This window comes from Coffea arabica, chromosome 4e (assembly GCF_036785885.1).
Source record: "Coffea arabica cultivar ET-39 chromosome 4e, Coffea Arabica ET-39 HiFi, whole genome shotgun sequence".
Lineage (NCBI taxonomy): Eukaryota > Viridiplantae > Streptophyta > Magnoliopsida > Gentianales > Rubiaceae > Coffea > Coffea arabica.
The window spans coordinates 9,118,585-9,135,896 of record NC_092317.1 but is presented as its reverse complement, the minus strand read 5'-3'; the positions used below and the strand labels follow the sequence as shown (position 1 = coordinate 9,135,896).

General features: G+C 37.5%; 2 protein-coding genes across 5 annotated transcripts; both read left to right on the top strand.

Annotated features, from left to right (window-relative positions):
* Window positions 1-2,950: 2,950 nt before the first annotated feature.
* Window positions 2,951-8,001, top strand: LOC113742751 (MA3 DOMAIN-CONTAINING TRANSLATION REGULATORY FACTOR 1-like). Of its 2 annotated transcripts, none has more exons than XM_027270691.2 (4): window positions 2,951-3,432; window positions 3,839-4,091; window positions 5,472-5,566; window positions 5,754-8,001. In XM_027270691.2, exons 2-4 carry the CDS (start codon window positions 3,860-3,862, stop codon window positions 7,572-7,574), a joined length of 2,148 nt encoding a protein of 715 aa, XP_027126492.1. In that variant the 5' UTR covers window positions 2,951-3,432; window positions 3,839-3,859; the 3' UTR covers window positions 7,575-8,001. The 2 variants fall into 2 exon arrangements, with proteins under 2 accessions (XP_027126492.1, XP_071903650.1); XM_072047549.1 differs by lacking the exon at window positions 2,951-3,432 and adding an exon at window positions 4,189-4,302 and having other exon boundaries at window positions 3,952-4,091.
* A 1,177-nt stretch (window positions 8,002-9,178) lies between these two features.
* On the top strand, window positions 9,179-16,971 carry LOC113742752 (uncharacterized). Of its 3 annotated transcripts, none has more exons than XM_072047550.1 (11): window positions 9,179-9,338; window positions 9,975-10,176; window positions 12,061-12,153; window positions 12,227-12,328; window positions 12,452-12,619; window positions 12,700-12,788; window positions 13,946-14,067; window positions 14,243-14,427; window positions 15,238-15,522; window positions 16,174-16,321; window positions 16,438-16,971. In XM_072047550.1, the coding sequence occupies exons 2-11, from the start codon at window positions 10,000-10,002 to the stop codon at window positions 16,803-16,805; spliced, it is 1,737 nt and encodes a 578-aa protein (XP_071903651.1). In that variant the 5' UTR covers window positions 9,179-9,338; window positions 9,975-9,999; the 3' UTR covers window positions 16,806-16,971. The 3 variants fall into 3 exon arrangements, with proteins under 3 accessions (XP_071903651.1, XP_071903652.1, XP_027126493.1); XM_027270692.2 differs by lacking the exon at window positions 9,179-9,338 and adding an exon at window positions 9,345-9,458; XM_072047551.1 differs by lacking the exon at window positions 16,438-16,971 and having other exon boundaries at window positions 9,197-9,338; window positions 16,119-16,255.
* Window positions 16,972-17,312: the final 341 nt, after the last annotated feature.

Sequence of the window (17,312 nt, the reverse complement as noted above, 5' to 3'; positions counted from 1 at the left end):
AACCAATCATTTTTAGCATTAAGACCTTCTATTATTGTAGTTATAAAAGCTACCCAACAATTATAAAAGAAGATAAAGAGTATTGCAATTACATTTGTAAGTGGTTTAAACACCACTTAAAAGCTTGATAATCACGTGGAATATAAGTCAATTGCAAATGAGAGGACACAATAGTCAAACCTAACTCAACTATACATTGTAACGTTGCACATTTGGCTTAATCACTTGCATTTGATTTTTTCCCCACCTAAATTATCCCAAAGATGGCAAATGAAAAATTACAGTCACCTACAAGCTTCTTTATATATATATATATATATATATATATATATATATATATATATATATATATATATATATATATATATAGGATTTAAAAAGAAATGGGAGAAGGCTTCTATCTCTAGTGGTTTTAAGTTTTTCGTTTTTCGTTTTTTTGGGTCACTTTTTAAATTATCTTCTTCTTCACCTCATTTACAATAAATGACAAACTAGTAACTACCACATTATCTGCGAAAAAAAAATACAAGCCCAATAAAACCTTCAATAATCATCTCACACGAACAACTTTCAACTTTTCTCCTTAAGAATATTTTGTTTTAATTTACACACATAAGGTGTGTCTATTTCACTTGTACTTAAAAGAAAGAGAGCAACTTTCTTTTGTCCACAGTAATGATGCTCATTAATTACATTTGGAAAGATATAATATATCAAATGGCAAAGCAGCGTAACAACGCATCAGTAGTTCCATCACTATAGGAAATTTAATGACCTTAAAACACACCCTTCTGTTATAGTAGTCCTATACACATTTTCAAATTCAAAATTTTGATGTTTTCTGACTGCAATTCAGTCCGGGTAGGCTTTCTAGTGATAGAATTGCAAGAAAATTGACCAAGAACAGAAAGAAAAAATGCCATGGAAGTCAAGGTCGGGACAAAAACTTCCGTCTATCACTCAACTGACCTAGCATCAAAGTCCAATACCCACTAACCACCTGTTTATTAATCCTCCATCAGAATCTGTTCCTCCTATCCTTTGAATAATGTACTTCGATTATGATTTTATAATGGCTGTGCTTCCCATGCAATAACTTTTTGCACGTAATCTCATACTATGAGATGAATTTACGGTTTTCTTTTGGTCCAGATGAAGTACTACTATTCACTACTCAGCTATATGTTTATCCAAATGAACCAACAACTGATCAGCGGTTAATTTCATTGACCTTCCCATGCATGAGGTTTGATATAATTACATAGACCTCCTCTATAACTTTTGTATGAAATCAGAACCACTATCCTGTCAGTTATTATAACTAGTTTGTAGTAATATATCGTCCAATCCATCGTTTATTCGTAATGGCATCCATTAGAAATGACATACTACCTTTTATTTGGAAAGATTTACCGTCATGTAACATAAAAAGAACTCTCGATGAATTCAAAGTCTAAAGGGTCATAAATGTGAAAGTCTTAAGGGAGGCTGTTGCAATTTAATGAAAAATAAGATAGTGCTTTCGAAATTTTCATCTGGCTTGGGGGAAAAAGGGCTAAATATGTAGTATTACATCATAGAAACACATGTCGTACAAGTCTTTACTATGATCACCCAAGATTTTGATGCATGTTCGCTACAATCGTTCATGGTTTTGATACATGAACGTTGACGATATTATAGAGAGGTATGAACGTTGACGATAGATAAGTTAATATCACATGATGTCATAGTATTAATGTTTATGATGTATGATAGTTACAAGGTTCACCTATAAAATTTGAAACATCGATAGTTACAGGGGTCACCGATCAAATATAACATATCGATAATTACAAGGTTCACCAATAGGGTATAACACATCAATAGCTACAAGCCTTACCGACAGAGTAGTTCTACGTATGAAATTTCATGAAGCTTTTCTAATCACCTTCCAGAGTGGAGAAATGCATAGATAAAGCCATTGATCATAAACCAGAGGTTCAATCGTTACACGCTACTAAAATTTTTCTAGTATGCATGCAATCGGAAGCACAATTCAGTCAAAAGCTTTGTTATTTTCCATTTTTGATCCTACTGTACTGTTATAAATACTTCTCAGTAATCTCTTCTGCTATCCATTGTCCATCCATAATCGCATCCATTAATGGAAGTGAAACACTAGTTTTTTATGCTAATATTACAAATTAGGAAATATTTGCTGTCTTGTAATCAGAAAACCGTTTCGCCATGATTTCAAGGCCTAAAAGGCAAGCTCATAATTATGATAATCTTAAGGGAGGTTGTTGCAAAAACTAAAGATAAGACCGTACATTTAAAATTACAACAGGAAAGGAAAGGGGCTAAATAAGGTACCATGTCATCATAAAAACATGTATCATTCAAGTCCTCGATGTATCATTCAAGTCCTCGATGTGATCACGTTGATATCACACGGTGTCGTATTGATTTTTCTCGACACACATTAATAATCACAAGGTTCACGAGTGAAGCCATAGACCGGATCCACTCAAGAAATTCTCCATGAGACCTTTCTAATCACCGTCCAAAACGGGGAAATGACCTTTCATTGTCACCGTTAAACACGCATCACCACTAAAAGGTACAACCATTAATGCACACGGTACAATTGATTAAACCAGCCTGCAGTTCCCCAAACTCATCCACTCATGTACAGTTAAACAAATCCAAGCCCACTACCCCACCAAACCCAGGGGCCCTTCCGTAACTTCACATCCAAAACCAAAAGCCAAAAAAAAAAAAGAAAGAAAGAAAACCCGAAAGGCCGAAGCCGCAAGAGAAATCGAAAAACCCAAAAAAACCCGGGCCCGCGCCACAACCGAAGAAAGAAATCCAAAACCACGTGTACAAAGCTCGACCCAGGAGCTGACGTGTCAAAGAGAGCCCATCCGGTTCCAGTTCTATAATACCACCAGCAGCAACCTCCGTTCCATTGGCATTAGCATTTAGCAGAATAGCGGCCTCCTCTCCTCTCTCTCTCTCTCTCCCTCTCAGCAGCAGGAGCAGTTCGTAATATATATATAACTCCAGAAAATTCATCCATTTCTTTTTCCTTTCCCTTTTTTTTCTGTCTTTTACTTTCTCTCTCTTCAGATTTTCTCTCTCTTCGCTTTCATCTCTCGTTGTCAATATAAAAAATACATATATAGATATAGATATATACAGATAGAGGGGGGATTGGATATGGTATCATTTCTCTAGGGTTTATATATATAGGGAGAAACAGGAACACACAGTAGAGTGTGTTGCTGTGTGTGTGTGTGGGGAAAACTGGAAAAGACGGCGATAAGGAGGATCGATTGGGATTTGGTTCTGGTTTTCTTCTGCGGTTTTCTGCTGTCTTGGCTCGAGATCCGAGCCAAGATAACGCTGGAAACTCCGGCTCTCTCTTTTTCCTGAGTTCGCTCTGAGGTGATTTTTTAGTAATTTTTTTCCTCTCAATTTATATAGGATTATTGGAATTTTGTGGAAAATGTGTCTCGAGTATCCGTAGCTGTTTTCTTTTGTGTGTGTGTGTGTTTCTGGTTTTGAAGATTTTCTGATTATGTTTTGTTTTGCATTTTGCTTTGAGTGATTTGGATTATTTAGTAAGTTTTTTCCTTTGAATTGATTGATTAGAGTTTTCTGGGAAATGCATGTTTGAGTGTGGATAGATTTTTTTTGTTTTGAATAATTTTTTGGTTTTCGAAGATTTTCTGATTTATGTTTTATTTTTGCTTTTCGTTTGAGTGGGTTGGATTTTTATTACTGGATTCTTTGTAGGATTGTGTCCTATTGAAGTTTTTGTTTATTTTGATTTGATATTTTTGTGGTGTAGGGTTTGTTTGATAGGTAAGAAATGGCATCTGGTGAGGGATTTTTGACGGAGGAGCAAAGGGAGATGCTGAAAATAGCGACTCAGAATGCGGAGATATTGTCTTCATCTCTGAATTCTCCGACTCCCAAGTCTCCATCCCCGAAAGAGCATCATGTAAAGGCTCTGGGTGGTGGCAGGGCTTCTGCGGCTGGTGGGGCTTCGGTTAGGCATGTGCGGAGATCGCATTCCGGAAAGTACATTCGAGTCAAGAAGGGTAAGCCTTGATTCTTGCTGGTTTCTTAAGTAGGTTCTGTTATGGATTTGTTCTCCGTGATTGATGAATTGAATGTTAACTATTTGCTTGGTTTTAGTTGTTTCTGCTACATATGCTACTACTGAATGTGTCGGTTTAAATTGGCACTGATCAATCTTGTGTTGAGCTTGGATACCATAAAGATACAAGCTCTATAGATGGAAAATGGCAGGTATATATGTGTGCAAATATCCTTACATTGTGCATTTAAATCTGTTGGTGTGAATATGAGCAAGTTATAAGTGTAAGTTCTGATCATAGGGTTGGTGATGATGCTTACAGTTGTGTTAATGTTTTCATTACAACAAGGAGCATCTGTAACCATGGAGATTTGATATTTACTTGCTTTGCTCCCTCCCATTTTAATGCAAACGCCTGTAACCATGAGTAACTTTAACGTTTTTCACCAAGTGTAATCAAGTGATTGATGTTTTTGTTCTGCACTTTCATATTTGTTGCACCATGGGTAAGATGAAGTGCCACTTGTTAACAGTGAAACACTCTCTCTCTTCTTTTTGTTAGACTTGGGCTGGGGGGGAAGGGATCAACTTTTCGTGGCAGAGCGTCTTCAATGAGTCTTCGAGGACAAATTTGGACTTTTACTCTCACTATTTTTTTTTTTTTTTTTGCAGTTTTGAGGTCATTACTGGTATCAACTGCTATTTTGTCTGACTTGTAAATACAAAATTTCAGCTCCTTGTAGCAAATTTCCCTTTTCTTTTTCTTCTACATCACATGATCACAGTATCTGCTATTATGAGTACTGTTTGCAGACTATGAAGCTTTCCTTTTTCCTGTCTGCATGAGATTTTGCTCCATGAATGACATTGTCCCATCTGATTTTCCCTTTATTCATGCGCTGCTGTTTTCCCTTGCAATAGATTTCAGAATATGAGATCTGGAGCTTCATTTTAATATCATTAGCCATAAGACTGCTTCTAACTTGAGGTACTGTGTCGTATTAGACACACAAGTCTGGAAGGTAAACAACAGGATGAGCCAATTTGGCAAGCACCAGTGAACCCTTGAACATTAACGTAAACATATTCAATTCAATACTGAAAATTTACTAAATAATTTCCTCATAAGCAAATTATGATCGGCATGTGCTATTTTTTCTTTTTAATATGATTAACGTTAATTCTGTGAACAGTGCTGAGTTTGATGCACTCTGGTCTTAAAATTTTTCTAGCAGTTTTTCCTCTCAATTTTGGATACAAAAAATGTACATTGTATTGCTGATGCTCTGGATCTGGTTTAAATGCTTTATTTTAGTTCACATTCTGGTTAGTACCTTCAGGCTTTGATTCAGAAAGTTTTTTTTGATGAATTGTGAATCAGACGGAGGAGGTGGTAAGGGAACCTGGGGAAAGTTACTTGATACTGATGGTGAGTTCCGTATTGATCGGAATGATCCCAACTATGATAGTGGGGAGGTAACTTCTCTGCCTGATCTGATTCTTTCTTAAGTACCTTTTTTTTGGGGTCTAATTATGGTGACTGTCTATCTGTTGATTACCTATTCGATGATGCTTGGGTTCTGCATGATAATGGAGTTATTATTGCTTTACTTGGTACCTCAGATTATTGGCTTATTTTACTTCGTCCTGCTAACTTTGACAGGAACCCTATGAGCTTGTTGGGTCCGCTGTCTGTGATCCATTGGATGAATATAAGAAAGCTGTAGTGTCCCTTATTGAGGAATACTTCACCACTGGTGATGTTGATGTAGCTGCTTCCGACCTCAGAGAACTACGATCAAGTGAATACCATCCCTACTTTGTCAAAAGACTTGTTTCTATGGCGATGGACAGGCATGACAAGGAGAAAGAAATGGCTTCAGTTTTGCTTTCAGCTCTTTATGCTGATGTTATCAGCTCAGCCCAGATTAGTCAGGGTTTTTTCTTGCTGTTGGAGTCTGCTGATGATCTTGAAGTTGACATTCTGGATGCAGTTGACATTCTTGCCTTATTTGTAGCTCGAGCTGTGGTTGATGACATTCTCCCTCCAGCATTCATCACAAGGGCAGGGAAAACTCTTCCAGAATCCTCAAAAGGACTTCAAGTCCTGCAAACTGCTGAGAAAAGCTATCTCTCTGCTCCACATCATGCTGAACTTGTAGAGAGGCGGTGGGGTGGTAGCACCCATCTCACTGTGGAGGAAGTGAAGAAAAAGATAGCTGACCTTTTGAGGGAATATGTTGAGAGTGGAGATACCTCTGAAGCCTGTAGGTGCATTAGGCAGTTGGGAGTTTCATTTTTCCATCATGAAGTTGTGAAGAGAGCTTTGGTTCTAGCCATGGAGATTCGTACAGCAGAACCACTCATTAGGAAGTTATTAAAAGAGGCTGCTGAGGAAGGTTTGATAAGTTCCAGTCAAATGGTTAAGGGTTTTGTTCGCCTAGCTGAGAGCCTTGATGACCTTGCCCTTGATATTCCTTCTGCCAAGACATTGTTCCAGTCTTTGGTGCCTGTGGCAATATCTGAAGGATGGCTTGATGCATCTTTCCTGAAATCCTCAGGTAAAGATGGGGAGGTGCAGGACAAAGATGATGAGAAGTTGAGACGATACAAAAAAGAGGTGGTTACCATAATTCATGAGTACTTTCTATCGGATGATATTCCTGAATTAATTCGGAGTCTGGAAGATCTTGCGGCACCTGAGTTTAACCCGATATTTTTGAAGAAGCTCATCACCCTTGCCATGGATCGGAAGAACAGAGAAAAGGAGATGGCCTCCATATTACTCTCTGCTCTGCATATTGAGATTTTTTCAACTGAAGACATAGTTAATGGTTTTGTCTTGCTGTTGGAATCTGCAGAAGACACAGCGCTGGACATTTTAGATGCTTCAAATGAACTTGCTCTTTTCCTGGCTAGGGCTGTTATTGATGATGTCCTTGCTCCACTGAATTTGGAAGAGATAGCCAGCAGGCTGCCACCAAAATGTAGCGGGACTGAAACTGTCCGTATGGCTCGATCACTTGTAGCTGCACGTCATGGTGGAGAGAGGATTCTGAGGTGTTGGGGTGGCGGGACTGGCTGGGCTGTGGAAGATGCCAAGGATAAGATACTGAAGCTCCTTGAAGAATATGAAAGTGGAGGTGTTGTCAGTGAAGCTTGTCAATGCATTCGGGATCTTGCTATGCCCTTCTTCAATCATGAGGTAGTGAAGAAAGCTCTGGTAATGGCAATGGAGAAGAAGAATGATAGGATGCTGGATTTGCTCCAAGAGGGTTTCAATGAGGGGCTGATTACTATCAATCAGATGACCAAAGGGTATGGAAGGATCAAGGATGGACTTGACGATCTGGCACTCGACATTCCAAATGCCAAGGACAAATTTGGTTTCTATCTGGAGTATGCTAAAGAAAGAGGCTGGCTCCTTCCATCCTTTAGTCTATCTTACCCAGAAGCACCACCAAATCTGGATGCATCTTCTTGAGAAGAAACTTCAGTTTGTTCTCCGTGTATGTTGTTGCTTATTGTCTCCTTTTTTGCTTGGTAATTTCTGTTTCAGCGCATCAGAAGTGGATGATTTTAGAATTTTCAGATCCCATCTGATGTTTCTTCCCTTCTGTCTCTCTCTCTCTCTCTCTCTCCCGTGCGGCCTCTTCTTATGTGATGGAGTTTATCGATGTGTATAAATTAGGTTCTTGTTTTTCAACAGTAGACTGATTGTCTGAGATGGGAATGTGCTCTGTATTCCTACCAGTCAAAGACAATTTTAGCATTTACTGTTTTGTTCTTTAGACACCTTGGAAGGATCTTCCCCTTGCGGGCAGTGAACTCAGATGAACTAGTGACATTTTATCTTTAGCTTTTAAGCTGAATCAATATTCAATACCGTCCAGCTTTTGCTGTTTCCCTTCTGAAGCAGAGTTGGAGGAATCGTGCTGGTGGTAGAGTTGCAGCACTCTTTATCATGTTTGGCCTTCGAAGTTGTGAGCTCATCATCCCTTGAGCGATATTAAGACTGTCTGGTCTTTAACTGCGCAGAAATCAATAATGTGTATTATTTCTTATCCGTTTCTTCCTTGGAGAAGTCGAATAGAATATTGGTCTTCCTAGCAGATGTGAGACAATGAACGAGAAGATTTTCCCTAAGATTATAGCCTCTTTTCCTGATCGAGGGTGAACATGAAATCTGAGACGCTGGCAGGCTTAACTTTCCCTTTTTATTAATGAAATTGCCTATCATTTTTTGTGTCTGTTCCCCTACACTCCGCCTATTCTAGCAAACTTCATGATGCACGTTATGAAACTAAGGTCATTTGTCACTAAAACATCCTCAAGAGCCCCAATTTCTAATCCTTTTTATGGAAATCTAAAGAAGAAAAGTAAAGAAGAAGGAACTTAAAGTTGTGAGAGTAAAGAAGTAGAATATTGAAAGTAAATGAATTGAAAAAAAGATTATTGACCGATTTGGTAGGCAAAATTACCTCATAAAATCCATTAAGAAAGAGGTAATACTATTAAGACACTAGTTTTCAGTCGCTTTTTATTCATTTGCCTCCATATTTTAAAAGATGTTTCTACCTCCATAATATGAGAATCTTGTAAATTAAAACTTAACGTAGGATGAACATAATAACTTCTAATTTTTCAACTTAAAGCCTAAACAATACGAATATAACAAAGAAAATAGAGTAGGAAACAAAGATTTTTCTCTTGTTTGGTAGTTTTAAAATGAGGAAAAAAATAAGATACTAAAAATGTAAGATAACTTGAGAGCCTAACATCAAATACATACCATATAATATAAGTTTTTTTGAGATGAAAATTGTAACAAAAAATGTTAGAACATAACATAAATGTATTAATAATAGTAGTAATAATATTAATCTGCCTAAAAGGATTTCATCTTTTCTCTTAAACTCTAAGACAAAATAAGAAAAACAAAAGATGTCAAGTTCTTTTCTTTACTTCTTTCCTTTTCTTTCCGTCATTCCCAAAAAAGATGGTAAAATAAAAACTAAAAATTGTATTACTCCTTTCCATCTTCGCCGAAAGTACTACATATATTATTGACACCTGCATGTTTGGGCTGTGCGGCCTCGGACAAGAATAATACTAAAAGCTATTGACTTCCTCCAACAACTCAGCTCCAAAATCCACCGCTTTAAATTGCAAGACCCAGGCATAGTTTCAATCATTAGCTTCTCTAACCTCCAACTACTTGAGAGTCGACGCACTTGGAATATCTGAGGTAATAATTCTCTTAAATATCTCACGTATGTGTCGATAGATAACTGGATATATGCAAATTTTGAAGAAAATTGTTTTGTGGGCTCTATTTGTTTGTGAGTATTGTTGCAGTAATTTCATGGTAAAATCAAATCTTTTTTGTTCCTTTTTAGTTGTAAACTTCTGACAGAATTAGACCATTCTTTCTCTGGGTTGTGAATTTTACTCGGCTGTCTGTTTTGGGTTTTCTCTTTTTGGCTTTTTTCCCCTTTTGGCGTGATATTTAACTGTTAGTTTCCCTTTTTGCACTTTGGTTTTTAATTGGAAAGATTGAAACTTTAATGTGGATTACCAGTTGAGTATGCTTGTATTAGATGTATGGCGGCATTGGTCAAATATAAATGAAGTATGCTATATTGAAATGAATTTGTAGTTAGTGATATCCAGGATTTAGGCGAGAAGTTGAATTTTAAGCAATTTGTTAAAGGAAGTTCTAGACCCGACTGAACTGTTGGTTTGATTTTTTACCTGTTGTTCATATAGCTGCACCTTTATAGTTCAGTTGCTGTGCAGCTAGCTTGTAAAGATGTAAATATGTATCAGTCGGTTTAAATATTAACAAGTGGAAGTTGATACATTTGTCGTTGAGTTTCTGTAGTGAGCAAATACTTGAAAGTACCTTGATGAGTAAAGATGCAGAGGCCATGGAAGCAGAAGGTAAACAGTTTAAAAAGTTGGGCAAGTGCCGGTCAAAAAGTAAGCTAGATTACCCTCTTGATTGTGGGGCTGATGCTGATGCGGATCAGAGTGGTCAAGGGATGTCATCCTTGCGTGAGGAAAAAGTCAGCAGCCTTCGAACCGTAAGTTTGTTTTTGCACAATTTGGTATCTATTATGCCGATCTATCTTTGTCATTTCCTAATTTCTTCAACTTGCATAATACTTAGACTCTGTCTGTAAGGTGAGCTAAACTTAGTGGAATGCTACATAACTTAGAGATTGTATTTGAACTCCTGTGGAGCAACATCACTATTTCGATATACAAAAGTACTTGCTTGACTTTATTAAGCTCTTGATATAGAGAAAGAGAACAGGCAGGAATGATGAATCATGATATGTTAAACAAAGAGAGGTCATGGGATGGGATGGGATGGGATTGGTGGGGGGAGGGATGGGTTGGGTGGTTCGGAGGGAGGGAGTGTAAGTGAGAGGTCTCGGAATCAAGCTCTCCCACTTACGCTAAAAAAAAGGATAGAGAGATAGAGGTTGCACTTGATTAAGTGAATAATCATGGGAATTATATGCATTGCAGTAAAAAATGAAAACCTGTATTGGAAGTAAAATCATATTTTGGAGTTTCATAGGGCAGTGCTTGATTGACTGTCTAGTCCATTTTTCCTTCTTTTGGTTTTTTATTTGGTTAGCATGTTTCCCGCCTTTCATCCTAAGGAAAGCCAAAGATTACTGCTAATTAGACCCTGATTTATTTTTCTAATTCACTCTTCCTTTCAAGTTCCATTTGTTATTTTCTCTGTTCATCCTAATTTTGCTTTTATCTTGTTTGCTAGTCATTTATTACTTTCAAGTTTCTTTTGCCTTTCTTGTGCCTACAAATTTTTTCCTCATAAGCGCATGGACTACACCTTTAGACATAATCAAGCACCTTATTCATCACGTTGGGATTCATGCAATCATGCATCAAATATTGTCTCCTTCCATATCGAAACATTAATGAGCAGTGGCTACTATCAAGGAAAAGGACAAAACAATAAAAGCGTAGGCCCACAGGGAATGGTTCTCTGTTATAGGTGGAAATACAAAGAACAATCTCTGCCTGTTTGATTGTTCATCAATTGCGTTGAATTTTGTGCTGTTGCAATGTTGTTGTGTTTCCTAAGTTTGTTTTTAGTATGTTCTTAACTCCTTGTTATATTATAAAATCCCTGTCAGTACCTAAGGAAAGTAGTGTTTTATTCATTTGTGGAGAAAATCATGATGTTTTGATGACAATCTTCAGTTATTTGTCTGGCTAATAATTCAATTAAATGCCATATTAATTTTAAATGAAGAAATGTAATATTCGGTTGATACAGATTTTGAACTAAAAAGAGTCTCGAATCCTGAATCATAGGTTTAAAGTACTTGAGCTATGTATAAAAGTATGCGCAACAGTAAAGCACTCAACATTGACAGATGATTGTTGGCATTGCAACTTAGCGACAATCAGTTTTATGACTTGCAGGTGTTGAAGAGTTTGGAGTAACTTTTGTCTTATGAATTTTGAACAACGCGTCCAAAATAAATCATTTGACTTTGATTTCCTAAATGAAAGCAAGTTTTCAGAAAGCTTAAACATGAAAAGCAGCTAACTTTCGAAAGTGACGTGTAATATTAGTTTTACAAAAGACCGCAATTGGTGGAATATTGGATTGGTCTGATCGCATTTTTTAGGAAAAAGTGTTGACTGAGACCCAAAGTGGGAAATAAACTTGACTGCGTTTAAAAGTAATGAAATGCATGAGATGACGCTGGAATTAGAGATTCGCCTGAAATTCATTCTGATAACTAGTTTTATTTCTGCTCCTAGTGCTCCACTAGTTAAGTTGTATCTGAACATGAGTAATGGCATAACGGGGGGTTTGTTCCAGATTAAAATTTAAAAGGCACACTTGTCTAGGTTGCTTTAAAATCATAACATTTTCTTTGTGAAGAATTGACGATTTGTTTGTATCATTGTGCTATCAGGGGTTAGTCCATGTTGCCCGGAAGATGCCAAAGAATGCACATGCTCATTTTGTACTTGGCCTAATGTACCAAAGGATGGGTCAAGCTGAGAAGGTATCTTTGAATCTAATGTCTTCAGATTGGGTAATATGTATGGATGTAGTTTTACTAATAAATCTTTTTGTAGGCAGTTGTGGCATATGAGAAGGCTGCTGAGATTTTGATTCGTTCTGAAGAAGAAATTGACCGCCCAGAGTTGCTTTCATTGGTTCGGATTCACCATGCACAGGTTGAATTTGTTTTACATCAAAGTATGCTAGTTGTTTGCCACATTTAATGATGTGTACTTAGTAGGGGACATTATGTTCAATGGCCATACATGCATTTATAACATGTTGCATCACAAATGCAGTGTATTTTGTTGGGAAGCTTAGAAGAGTGCAAGTCAGACAAAGAACTTGAACCGAATGAACTTGACGACATTATTCTGAAGCTAAGGGAGTCTATGGATTCTGATATAAGACAGGCACCTGTCTGGAACACCCTGGGACTTGTACTTCTTAAAACTGGACGTTTGCAGGTGCAATAGCTGAATCTTGTTCTTGTGTAGTGTTGCGCCTTGACTTTGTAAATCTAAATGTCTTCTATTTTCTTTTGTAGAGTGCTATATCAGTTTTTTCTACTTTGTTAGCTGTTGAACCCAACAACTTGGATTGCCTGGGAAACCTTGGGATTGCTTATTTTCTGAGGTAATGAAATTAGTGTCATCCTTAAGATTCTTGCATTCTTTCCCCCCTTCTCTGTCCTTTTGCAATATTTGGGTGAAAAAAAATGCATATCTTTCTAGATGCTTTTGATTGTGTATTCTATTTTTGTCCGGACAACTCCTTTTGTATCTTCCTACTTTCTTGTGACTCAAAATGTTTTGCACTAGTTCTAGTATTATTATCTTATAAATCTATTGATTTGTAATGCACGAGATGCTTCTGCATGTTGATTGTTTGGTAAATTAGCTTCTTTCCTAGGTGCCTGATTGGTCATGCTGTGGCTTTTGGCAAAATACTTATTTAATTTTTAAAGCTTTGAATTTTAGCGTCGTGTAAAAGCACTTTCAAAGCTTAAGCCCGAAGTGGTTATGAAACGTCACCAAGAAGTTATGGGATGCAATACTCCCTAGAGTAGTACGTGAAATCTTTCTAATGGGACTTCTATATTGTATATACTAATATCTTGGAGTTCATTATTCTTTTTCCATCCGAATGACACATTTGTTAATCAACTGTAGAGTATATATATGCGGTTCCATACTAAGAGATCAGGATTTGTGAATGGACCCTGTTGATGAGCACTTTCGAAAAATAGAGAGAATATAATCCAACACATTTAGTTGGTTGGATATTTGTTCTCACAGTCACACCATGAAGCACAAAGTGTAAAAAATGTGGCTTAAGAGGCAGAAGCAGTATGCAAACTATTTGAGAGTACCCAGGTCAAGTTGCTTAAAAGTAGAAATGATGAAAGTCTGTTTTCAGTTGGCTTAGTATGTAATCATATAAAGTCCAACAGGGTTGGTATCTGCACTTACATGTCGTCAAACTTAGTGGCTGTGCATTTCCTTCCCTGGGCATATTGCTAAAAGAATTTTGCATCCCTACTTTGTTTAGATAAAAATTTCAGAAAGGGAAGGAGACAGCATAATTACCTTTAGATTCAAGTAACACAAACAGTAAAGCAAAACTACCTATTCTATTAATTGTCAGGACAAATAAATTGTATTCATGCTAATACTTTCTACTGCCTTGATTTCTCTGCATTTTTATTAGTCCATACAGGGTTTTTACATATTTCCTGAGCCACTGGTAGGTTACTTCCTTTTAGTTTGTTCACACTTACATTTATTTTCCAGTGGGAATATGGAGCTTTCAGAGAAGTGCTTGCAAGATCTGATTTTGAAAGATCAAAACCATCCTTCTGCTTTTATCAATTATGCAGCCCTTCTTTTGTGTAGATATGGTTCATTAATTTCTGGTAAGTTTCAAAACAACATAGAAAAGCATGCTTTATATTCTATCTAGCATATCTCTGTCTAGTGCTTTCTTCAGATATAGTTGAGAGTTATGCTTGCACTTTAGACAAGTGCCCATGACGTGCTTCATCATGCTCTGCAAATTATGTCTCTTCAATTGTCAACTCCAAATTTCAGGTGCTGGAGCAGGTGCCAATGATGGAGGGGCTTCTGAAGAACAAGTTACAGCAGCTAACGTTGCTAAAGAGTGTTTGTTAGCTGCTGTGAAGTCAGATCCCAGAGCAGCACATCTATGGTCGAATCTAGCTAATGCATATTTCTTGATGGGTGATCATAGAAGTGCGAGTAAATGCTTAGAAAAGGTGCTTCTGTCTCTTTTATTCTTCACTAAAATCATACTAAGTTTTTGTAAACTGAACCAGAACACTTGTGTTTGTATTTTAATGTCATAGATGTCCTCTTAGCTTGCCTCTCTTCAATTTTTGCTATGGCGCTTACTTCACCTGCAGTTTCTCATAGAGCTGCTAAAATTTAGAAACCTCCTTCAGTTACCAATGGGCCCATAATTCTTGCATGGAAACCTCCTTGTTGTACCCTGTCTATACCCAGGACATCTTTCTTTTACCAAGAAAAAGTTTTTAAAGTGACCCATGGTGCCCATTGGCCCCCTTTACAGCCACCCTAATCTCTTTCCTATTTGTACTCCTTTCATCTCTCAAACCATCAGCTGATGCCACCAATGCCTTCTTCAGCCATCTCTTCCCAGTTTAAACCCTGTGAATTTTGATTTAGTTTCTGCCTACAACAGGATAGAGAGTAGATGTTTCAAATCGTCTTTGATTGTTTGTTTGGTTGGTTGTGCTTAAGTCAGCTTGCTGATGGTGCATATGCATGATTAACTGTTTTTTTAAAACTTCCTTTTTGTTAAATCACCATAATGTGTTTGTCTAGTTGGAGTTCGACAGTGTCATAATGGTAAAACAAGACATTGTTGATTTTCAAGAATGTTTTGCTTGCATTTTGGGATGTTTTTCATGTTTTGCAGATTTCCTTTATGTTGTGACATTCAAGTAATGGCAAGGTGCTTTTCTTTGGTGAAAGTAATGGTTGCTAAACGACATTTTGGATGTTTGTGTTGTGACCGTTTTAAGAGTTTTCTTCTACATGTTCAGGCAGTGAAACTAGAGCCCAATTGTTTAGCTACAAGATATGCTGTTGGAGTTCACCGAATGAAGGATGCAGAAAGGTCTCAAAATCCAAGTGAACAGCTCTCTTGGGCTGGAAATGAAATGGCTTCCATACTTCGAGAAGGGGAATCCTCGGTGATTGAGCCTCCTATAGCTTGGGCAGGCCTTGCTATGGTTCACAAGGCTCAGCATGAGATAGCTGCAGGCTTTGACATTGAGAATGACGATTTATTGGAAGTCAAAGAATGTGCTACAGACAGTCTGAAACAGGTTGAAGCAGCATAATCTTTGTCTCTTTTTTTCCCCTTCTTAAATTCTTTCTGTTTTCTCTCCTTCCCGCCTCCATCTCTTCTCTCTCTCTCTCTCTCTCTGTGTATGTGTGTGTGCTGCTTTTGGGTTATTTTGTTTTATTCTGCAGTTCTGTGGGATGAGATGCAAGTTGTGTTTCACCCTTCAAATGTTGTGGATCTTGGAGTCATTGGGTTCTGGATATCTTGGCTTCTATCTGTTATTAATGTTGGAATAGAGAATTTCTTCTTCTGGAATGTGCAAGAATTCCTTTTTTCAGATGATCATGTATAAGAATTCTTTTGTCTCATAACAAGCATTGCAATAAGTGGCCAAGGTTCACTCACGATCAAATTTGGTATCTTCTGTTTGTCTGTTTTAGGACTAAAAATGAAGGAACTGACATTACTCTATCTGTATACGTGCCACATTTCTTTATCACTTTTAATTTTTATCATGTATAAGCCTCCCCTATCTTTGTTGGTGCATGGTTCAATTGTCATGAAATCTTCTCAATGACGGCTTTTTAGAAATTTGAAGTTCAAGCTTTGCTTTCTGTGCTACTCTGTTCTTTCCAGGGTTATGACGGAGAGAATTTTTATTTTCTTTGTTTCCACATGTGATGTGAGTCAGGCAATAAGAGAAGACCCCGATGACGCGGTCCAGTGGCACCAAGTTGGCCTTCATGATCTCTGTACGCAACAATTCAAAACATCACAGACGTACTTTAAAGCTGCAGTTGCGCGTCTTAAGGAGTGCAGTTATGCTTGGTCAAATCTTGGTAATTATAATTCTGCATCAGTGTGTCTAATCACTCTGCATTTTCCAACCTTATTGATCTTTTAGTTCTGAGGATGCTTGTTATTGCGATTCTTACATTCTAAGCATGCATGTCAGGTATCTCATTGCAATTGTCTGAGGATTCTCCGCATGCAGAAGAAGCTTATAAACGTGCCTTATCACTGGCTACATCTCAACAGGCACACACTGTATTATCCAACCTCGGCAATCTCTACCGGCAGCTACGACAATATGAACGTGCAAAGGCAATGCTTACCAAGTCACTTGAACTGCAACCAGGTTATGCTCCAGCATACAACAATCTAGGTCTTGTGTTCGTGGCCGAACGGCGTTGGGAGGAAGCCAGATTCTGCTTCAACAAGGCTTTTCAAACGGACCCCTTGTTGGATGCTGCAAAGTCCAACATGATCAAAGCAGCCAACATGTGTAGAGTATATTCAACCTTGAACTCAAGTTTGAGTTGAAAACTAACTGGTAGTAATTGTAGTCTACTTCTTGTCTAAAAAAGAAAATAGTAGTTAATTCTTTTTCCCACCCTGAAGTTGCCGACTTGTACATAACTTTTGTATTCAACATGGCTCCTTGTTTGGAAATCCATTTTTCCTCAAAAATTTTTCTGTTTTCCGTGAACATGTTTTTCTTCACTATTTTATTTTATATATATATATCAAATCGTTACAGTAGGATTTTTTTTCTTTTCCTTTTTTAGAACTTCACAAAATAGCAATACAAATGGATAACCATTTTGAACGAGCAATTGTGACTTTTCCTTAGCTTTCTGTTGAAAGCCAGGCCAAGAAATCCTCCTTCTGCAAGAAGAATCACTCGGAAAAGTCAAGCAAGAAGGACTCAAAATGCAAAATAAGGAAAAGGAAAGAGAAAAAGAAAAGAGGAAGAAAATAATTACATAATAAAACTTAACCTGGGTGCATCAAGGGCAAGGTCTACTGGTAGCCACTTATAATCAGTGG

Bases quoted from the DNA above. Each gene is read 5' to 3' on its own strand.
- LOC113742751 (XM_027270691.2), top strand. From the start codon at position 3,860: ATGGCATCTGGTGAGGGATTTTTGACGGAGGAGCAAAGGGAGATGCTG. The intron at 4,092-5,471 runs GTAAGCCTTGAT...ATTGTGAATCAG, and splicing joins GTACATTCGAGTCAAGAAGG to ACGGAGGAGGTGGTAAGGGA. The intron at 5,567-5,753 runs GTAACTTCTCTG...TAACTTTGACAG, and splicing joins CCAACTATGATAGTGGGGAG to GAACCCTATGAGCTTGTTGG.
- LOC113742752 (XM_072047550.1), top strand. From the start codon at position 10,000: ATGAGTAAAGATGCAGAGGCCATGGAAGCAGAAGGTAAACAGTTTAAA. The intron at 10,177-12,060 runs GTAAGTTTGTTT...TTGTGCTATCAG, and splicing joins AAGTCAGCAGCCTTCGAACC to GGGTTAGTCCATGTTGCCCG. The intron at 15,523-16,173 runs GTTGAAGCAGCA...GATGTGAGTCAG, and splicing joins CTACAGACAGTCTGAAACAG to GCAATAAGAGAAGACCCCGA.